We start from the raw sequence: 7,926 nt of genomic DNA on the forward strand, positions 1-7,926 counted from the left end.
CCACCCTGCCAATGCAAAACAGCACATGGTATGGTCAGAGCAGGACCAAGCTGCGAGTAGGTAAGGAAGCTGAGCTCCTGCCATCACCACGGCTGGTCCATTTCCGCCTGTCTCTCACTCAGGCCAATGACCAGAACTCACATCTAGAAAAGGTGATGGCACATCCCCAGGTCCCAGCCTTGGTACAGCATGAATCAGGATACCTCCCTCAGCCCCAAGGAAGGGCCAGATCGTAGCTGATTCCTCTTACCTGCTGGTGTCCCTTGGGATAGTTCATCCTAGCCCACTCAGGTGATTCCTGAGGTCTGGGAGAAGACCTCAAGCACTGCCTGTAACCAAATCCATCCTTCTATCCCTGCTTGAGCTGGAGCCAGTTCCCTGGGGTCAGGAATGAGACCAACTTCACTCTGGCAGGCTGACTGAGGTGGTGTCACCTGGCCCAGGCTGGAGAGGTGGCAAGCTGAAACAAAGAGCCAGGGCTTGAGCCCATCATCACCCTGTGCAGATGGCACACGCAAGACCTGTGGGAGCCAATGGGAATCACCACCAGGGTGCCCATGTGGAAGGGAATACTCTACCCAGAAAGCATTGCTTGGAGAGAAAAGTAAAAAAAACAAGGACACCTGCTGTGATTACAAACTACTCCTAGTCCGTTTGGCAGCTGAAAAGCTAGCAACTAATTAGCTCTATCTCAGCGCTGTGGTCAATTCAGTAATTCAGGAGGAGTGGGGAGAGGCGGCTGCGACAGCACACATGGTAGCTCCGAGGAGCTGGTCCAGCGCTCGGCCCCAAGAGAGGCCGTGTCAAAACCGTGCCTTCTCCACACTGGGGTGGATGAGAGCAGGGAGCTCTCAAAAAAAGACCCCCCAGAAAAACCAAAACCCTCTCCAAACTCAGCAGAGTACACATTGCATCAACAGGGCCAGTCTCAGCTGCCATTGCCTCCTAAGGGAACGGACCCGGACGCGAAGGTGCTGCAGATAAGGAAATCCCTTTGGCAGGTCACAGACCAGTTGCCTCTAAGTTCATTGACGTTGTCCTCTTCTGCTTTGGTTGCTTTCCACCCTCACATCCTCTTACTCTGATAGCGACAGATCTTCCTCATGCCTGTCTTCCTTGTAGCTGCTCCACTCTCCAGATCAACAGGTCTCTGCTCTCTGGCATATTTCTTATTTTATCAGTTTGCATCCACAGAAGATGTTTTTTCTTACCAATTCAAACACAAAAGCCAAGAGGAGGCAGTGTCCTCCCCTCATCAGTAGAGAGATCTCTGTTACTATTTTTGTTAAAACCCCATTTTTCACAGCTATTCTTTGGGCAGAGATTTTCAGGTCTGGGATCATTTTGAATTTTTCCCTTTGAGGAAAATGGACAGATTTTCACAGGAAACCGGTTCCATTAAGCCGGCGCAATAAATAACTGCCAAAGAACGACTCGAGGAACAGCTGCCATTTCCGAGTAGCATTTGCCAACTGATGAATTCAGAATATCGCCCGGTTGAGGGAGGCCTTTCCAAAAGGGGTGACTTCGGCAGGGCAGAGGCGCTCGGAGCACAGCGGAAGGGCCGCGAGACGCAGTGAACTTGCAGGGCGAAAACCCCGCTGTTGGGGGCCCCAGGGGCCCGTCTCCATGGCAACCACCCGGCCGCCATCTTGTCCGGTGGCTGACAGGCTGCCATCTTGTCCGCCTCTCCCGCCTCGACCCGCGCCCCGACGGCTGTCGGCTCGCCGACGCCTCCTCGGTCCGGGCTGAGTGGGGCGGCTGGCTGCCGTTCACACCCACCGCCCGGCCTAGGGAATAGGCCGTGAGCACGCCGCCCGCCTGCCGGCCCCCAGCCAGTTGCCCCAGGGGATTTTTGCGCTTGAGGCTCAGCGTGGGGGAAGCGCCCGGGCCGGTGTGGAGAGCGGCGCCGCGACACGCAGCGGGTAGCTGCCCGGAGGCCCACGTGGCCAGCACCAGGGCGGCAGCGCCCATCGCCATGTCTGCGCGTCTGCCTGGCACACGCACTGCTGGGGGGGTGGCAGCTCCACGGGGGACCCGCGCGCTTCCCTAGGTACCGGCGACCGCCCCCAGCCCTCGCCCTGCACGGGCCACGAGCTGTGGTCAAGCTCCCGGAGGAGCCATGCTGCTCCCCGCAGCCGGCATCTCCGGCAGCCTCGCCGCACGCGCCTTGGGCAAAGCTGCAGTGACACACAGTGGCTGCCCGCGATCCAGCGTGCGGGCAGAGAGGCCCGGGCTGCGCCGCGCAGGAGGCACCCGCGTCCCGCCGCCTCCTGGCCCCTGCCGTGTCCGTAGGTGTGCGTGGCGGGCGGCCGGCGTGGAGCCGCCGAGCCAGCGTCCTGCAGCGGCCGAGCTCAGCGCCTGGACGGCAGCGTGTCGGCACCCCGAGGCTCGGCGACCTGCCCTGGCACTACTGCGCACTGCATGCCGCTGGCTGTGAAAATCCTGACAGGACTGTAAAAATAATTCCTAGCAATAGATAGATAAGGGGCATCAAGGCCTCATTTGTGATGCCTGTCATACCAGCAGGGCATGAGCAAACATGAGTCTTACAGGAAGCACGGGCACTCAGGAAAAATCCTGCTTTTCTCTGCTAGAGTCACTATGGAACAGCTTCATTTGCGCAATTTACAAATAATTATTAAAGTAATTATTCATTTAGTTGAAAGGCTTTCTGGCTGTGAGGGTAAAACCACCAGCCCTTGCAGGTGTGTCTGCCCAGACATCATGGCAGTTTGGGGACATCTTTGCCAGCTCCCCAAACACCATCACCGCCTGGCAGCAGGACGCCAGGCTGGAGAGGAGGCGTTCGCCCCGTGCTGCCTCTCCCTCCCGGCAGACACCGGTCCTGGGCGTGGGGTGCAGCGTTTGGGCCCCAGCCCCGTGGGAACAGACTGGCACGGTCTGTGAAGGAGGCAAAGGGCTTTTGTCCTTCCTGTTGAACTCAGCAGTTCAGCTCCCTCCCGAGGGAGAAGCTCTTTGCATCACAGTTTCATATTTTATCAGCGCTGGCTAGGGACTGCCGCAATGATGCTGATGCCGACTGTTTTGCAGGGAGGGTGGTGGGAAGCAGGGTCAGCACTACATGCGTCAGGCGAGGGGCGCAGTGCTTTGCCTTGCGCTAATGCTGTGCCCCCAGGAGCCCAGGCCCTGGTGCGTCTGCCCTCATCCGCCTCCCCACAGGGAAGAAAGGGGCCAGACCAGAGTTTGAAACTCAAAGCTTTATTCAGTTGCTTCAGCGGCAGCGTTAATCACACGGTGGGAGCGTGGGGCCTTTGGAAAACAGCAGCGGTGAAAGCTTGTTCCTGCTTCCTTGCTCCGCAGGGTGCGGGGGCCGGCTGGCTCTAGTTGGTGGGGTGGTAGGCCCCGCGCTGATGCCACTGCATGTCCCGGATGCGCCTGACCGACTGGATCTGGGGGTGCTGGGCACCGAACTCTGAGCTGTCTTTGTAATCCCCCTTCTCAAACAGGTACTGGTAACCTCTGTAGCCTGGGTACTGGTAGCCCACCCACCTGCCAAGGCAAGCACAGCAGAGTTGAACACTGAAAGACACCACGCAGCAGAGAAGCCCCTGCCACAGGACCAACCCCAGCCAGGGCCCAGGGCTCAAAGACCCAGCAAAGCGTGGCAGGGCCCCAGGGCCACCTGCATGGGCCCTGAAGTCCCTGGGCTCCCTGCCATGAACTGCCCACTTTCCTGTTCCACCTGGAGCAGCCTGGCCACCAAGCTGGATGCAGCCAGGAAGCTGAGACTGTTCAGCCTCCAGCAGAGCAGTGCTTTTGCCCCAGGGTTTCTCATTGCAGGGACAGGGAGCAGCAGAAACGTTGCCCAGGTCCCAATACACAGGGCAAACCCAATCCTGAAGTCTTACGTTCCGCTTTGCACCCGCACGGACGATACTTTCTCTTGATAGCCATGGGCATGGAAGCTAGGCACATCATCATCTATTATTTCAATTTTCTTGCCAGTGAAACCGGGGTTTTCGTACAGAACAATCTTGTGCTCCTGGCTGTCCTGCAGAGGTGAGATCAGAAACAGGGGGTCAGCGATTGCAACAACTCAGGGCTGGGTTAGAAGGGAAGCAAAGCACTTTACAGCAAGCCTAGGGTTATGGGGAAACTGAGGCGAGGGACTGGACCCAGAGCAGGCCCTGGCAGGCTAGGACTGCATGCAGTGGCTCTTGCTGGTGCCAGAGGCACTCTACTCCCTTCCAGCTCCAAGACCTGGCTGTGTGCACAGGTACTGTGGGCACTGTTAGACTTAACAACAAACATCCTTGCGATCAGGTTGTCCTGTCACTGCCTGCTGTCCCTGCACTTCCCTCTGAAAGCTACACCCAGAGACTGCTCCCCAGCCTATACGATGCCCCGTGCGTTCCCCCAGTGAGCCAAGGCTCCTGGCTGTGTGTGATGCTCCAATGGAGACCTATGCCTGCATCTGTGCCCTGGAGGATACTGGGAGGGGGGCCACGGAGAACTCAAACAAATGGTGCAAAGGAGTCGGTGCTCCTCCACCTGCGAGGTTAGGGAAGGCTGGGGAAGGCTGGGGAAGACTTCTCATTGCAGACCTTGGCCTGACGGGTGGGTAGTGGCTGTCTGGGTGCTCTCACCACTTTGATGGGTCTCAGGGAAGTGATGCTGTCGCTTCTCCGGCTGTTGGTCCAGGAATCCCAGCGGGGGTACTCCCCCTTCTCAAACACAAACTGCTCTCCTTTGCAGCTTGCCTGCTCATAGCCCACCCAGCTGGAACAGAACAGAGGCTGAACTTCAGAAGTGGGCAGAGGAGCACAAACCAGCACCCCCAACCACTGTGCTTCCCAACAGGGAGCCCAAGAAACACAGTCTCCTCTGGCCCTCAGTGTTAGCCCTGTGAGCATGCCTTTTTGGCAGCGCACAGGCCCCTAATTTCTAGTATAAAGTGGAAACAAGCATCCTGGTGGCCTTGGCAAGGGGCCCGGAGAGGTGCCAGGGTGAGAGCTGGCAGCTCTGCCTGCATGGCAGTGCCTCTTTGGCAGGGCACATGAGCCTGTTCAACAGCTGTGCTGATGCAGTCAAGCCCAGGCCTCTATCAGCAAAAACTGTGCAGAAGCGCAACTGTCCTCACCGACATGACCTGGATGGGCGTTGCGCTCCTGCCAGAGCTGCCGTGCAGCTGCTCCGCTGCTTTCCTTGGGATGGCGAGTGCTGCTTCTCACAAGAGGAGGGGATCTGCTCTGGGGCTTTGGAAGGTGTTTTTAAGGAATTCCTCATTGCCCAGAGTCGCTCTCTGATTCTGGGAAGCAAATTCCCTTGCTGGGAGCACACACAGAGGGAGTCAAAAGATAAACAAGGGAAGGCGGCAATGCCTGCAGAGCTGTGCACGGTGGAGCAGCAGGAACCGCCTGTGCCTATCGCAACTCCGAAAAGGAAGGAAGCCAAACTGGGGGTGGAGGGGGAGACGATTAACAGTGCAGTTAGTGCTAGAGCTTTCCTATTCCTCTCCCTACCAAGGAAGGGGGGAGGCAGGAGCACCACAGGATTCACTGTGCAGCACAGGAAATCCTGGACACGACAAGCTGAACTTCCCAGCTACAATCGGCCCTACCGTCACGGCAGAAAGCACCCGGGAGGGCTGAACACCAAGACTGCAGTTTTTATTAGCTAAGGCTCCTCAAAGCTAGGGCAGATGCAGGCTGACCCCAGGACATTTTGTGCTCCCACTTGCACATCTGGTGGCACCACAAGTCACCTATGGGACAACTGGGGCACTCGGCACAGAGCAAAATGAGAAATGAGCCCTGCAGGGGATTTGGCTGGGGCGGAGAGGTGGCCCGCCCCAGCACAGAGCAATCTTCACGCTGCTGCAGTGGAGCTGAACCCAGCCTGGCGGAGCGGAGGCCTCCAGCCTCCAAACAGCTGGGCATTTAACGCCTGCAAGGCAAGTGCCTTCCCATCCTGAGACTGGCAGGAAAACAGCCTCCAGTCCTAGAGCAAGGACTGGTGTCACAGCCAAGGGGATCCAACGAAGCCTCGTGCTGCCTGAAAGGGCTGAGGGTTGCTGTGTGGGGCTGTCCTCACCCAGGCAGCCAGCCGTGAAATCCAGGGTGCAGGTGCTGATGCCGGGGAGCAGGGCAGGGTCCCTTCAGTAGCTCGGACCCTGCCCTGCCACAGCTCAGCCCTCCCACGTGACAACCCGCACGCATGGTCCCTTTCCTTCCGCTTCCCCCACGCCGGTACATACGGTCCCGAGTGCACAAGGATGGAGCCCACTTTCTCCACTCCAGCTTCCTTCAGGTTGGGGCAGGCACCATTAAGTTCATGGCAGCGGCCTTGGAAATTCTCCTGCTCAAAGATGGCAATCTGAAACACAAGAGAGAGGGAAGAGTAGCAGCACATTGGCTTCAGCAAAGCGAGAGCCAAAAGCAAAGGGTTCCCTGCAGAGGACCTGGGGGAGACGGGTGCCCTATGCTATGTCCCACTGTGGGCTGGCCACCCAGAGCAGTGCTCAGCCTGGCGTGGGTCCCTGCTCCCTCTCTGGGAGCTTCGTGGGTTCCCTCATTCTGCGGTCCAGACCTTGCACTTTCCTCCTAAATGGGCACTGCTGCTTTGGTGACTGTTGAGCAGTCAGCAAGCTTCAGAGCCAGCATTGCAGTCCCTCCAGCCACCAGTGCCACTATCAGCTCGCAGTTCTGACTTGCTTTGGGTTTCCTCCCCATGCCTTCCCAGCACGGTGGGGCCACTCGCAAAGAGCTCCCTGAGCAAAGGACAGGTTCAAAATGTGGCTGGGCAACCGGGGTTGTTTGCCTGAGACGCAGCTCTCGGTCACGGCTGTAGCCTGACTCCGGCTCCTAGCAAGTCAGCAAGATCAACAGGGGCTTAGCCATGGTCGGACGGCATTAGTGCATCTTCGGCGGGCTGGGCTCTGCCTGCTCAGCACGGATTTCATGGGTCAGTGGAGCTGCGGGAGGCCAATGATGTGTTGTGTCTGTGGAGATTAGGAGTTGACCGGTTCCCACAAGGTCACTGGGACGCCCCCAGCAAGGGGTGGCACCGACAGCTCGGGCTGCGGGAAGGGCAGAGCCCTGCCGGCAGGGACCTGCCAGGTGAAGCAGCCGCTGGGCCAGGCCCTGCACTCCGGGCAGGAGTCCAAGCCCGACACGGAGGGTTTTCCCTGCCTGGTCTCCTCCAGCTTGCTGAGGGGAGCAGAGACACCACCCCCACCCCCAGGCACCAGCCCGGCCCCTGCACTGAGGCCTCAGGAAAGGGCCCTGGGCAGTGCCCGCAAAACCCTACGAGTTTCCTGCCCACGCGCGCACACAGCCCTGGGAAGCGCTTTCGCAGCAAAGCCCGTCACCTGGTGACACCAGGGCAATTCCCAGGGTTTAGCCTTGTCCCTCCTCCCACCCGTCCCCTTCCCAAAATGGGTCAGTGCCAAATACCCCGTCTGCCATGTGGGGAGGAGGGAGCAGCTCCCAGAGGGCAGGAGCAGCCCAGGCTGCAGCTCCCAGGGGAGCCCCATGCTCGGGGCGATGCTCTGGGCAGGGGCCGGCCGCAGCTGCCGGGGGCTGCGAGGGAGCTGCCGAGCCCCGGCACAGCTGCCGCAGTGCCCCGGGGCAGAAATCACGCACTGACCTTGGAGCTGGCTTGCTGCTGCTTGGAGGCTGGCATCTGGTGTTCGGAAGCCATGGTAAGGTGGAGGGTCTGTTCCTCTGGGAAGAAAACTCACCCGGTTAAAAGCTGCCCTTGGGGACTGCACCGCAGAGCCCGCTCGCCCTCCTGCAGCACGCAGCACGTGGGAGGCACCCCTGTCTGCTCCCGGCGCCCGGCACGCTGCAGCACTCCCTGCACGGCCCTTCCCGGCGCCCCGGGGCCGCAAGCTGCACTCGGCCCTGCCAGGGAAGAGAGGCCAGCGCCAAGGGTTGTGCTCGCTGAGGATTGCATGGAGCT

The 7,926-nt window shown here is 59.3% G+C and overlaps 1 protein-coding gene across 1 annotated transcript; it reads right to left on the reverse strand.

The window, feature by feature from the left end:
* Positions 1–3,344: 3,344 nt before the first annotated feature.
* Positions 3,345–7,680, reverse strand: CRYBB2 (crystallin beta B2). The gene is made up of 5 exons (XM_062589826.1): positions 7,612–7,680; positions 6,221–6,339; positions 4,611–4,743; positions 3,873–4,015; positions 3,345–3,513 (listed from the first exon to the last, which is right to left on the reverse strand). The coding sequence occupies exons 1-5, from the start codon at positions 7,663–7,665 to the stop codon at positions 3,345–3,347; spliced, it is 618 nt and encodes a 205-aa protein (XP_062445810.1). The 5' UTR covers positions 7,666–7,680.
* Between the last annotated feature and the right edge of the window lie 246 nt (positions 7,681–7,926).

Source organism: Rhea pennata, chromosome 17 (genome assembly GCF_028389875.1).
Source record: "Rhea pennata isolate bPtePen1 chromosome 17, bPtePen1.pri, whole genome shotgun sequence".
Lineage (NCBI taxonomy): Eukaryota > Metazoa > Chordata > Aves > Rheiformes > Rheidae > Rhea > Rhea pennata.

Bases quoted from the DNA above. Each gene is read 5' to 3' on its own strand.
- CRYBB2 (XM_062589826.1), bottom strand. From the start codon at position 7,665: ATGGCTTCCGAACACCAGATGCCAGCCTCCAAGCAGCAGCAAGCCAGC. The intron at 4,744-6,220 runs GTATGTACCGGC...GTTCTGTTCCAG, and splicing joins ATCCTTGTGCACTCGGGACC to CTGGGTGGGCTATGAGCAGG. The intron at 4,016-4,610 runs GTGAGAGCACCC...TCACCTCTGCAG, and splicing joins CCCTGAGACCCATCAAAGTG to GACAGCCAGGAGCACAAGAT.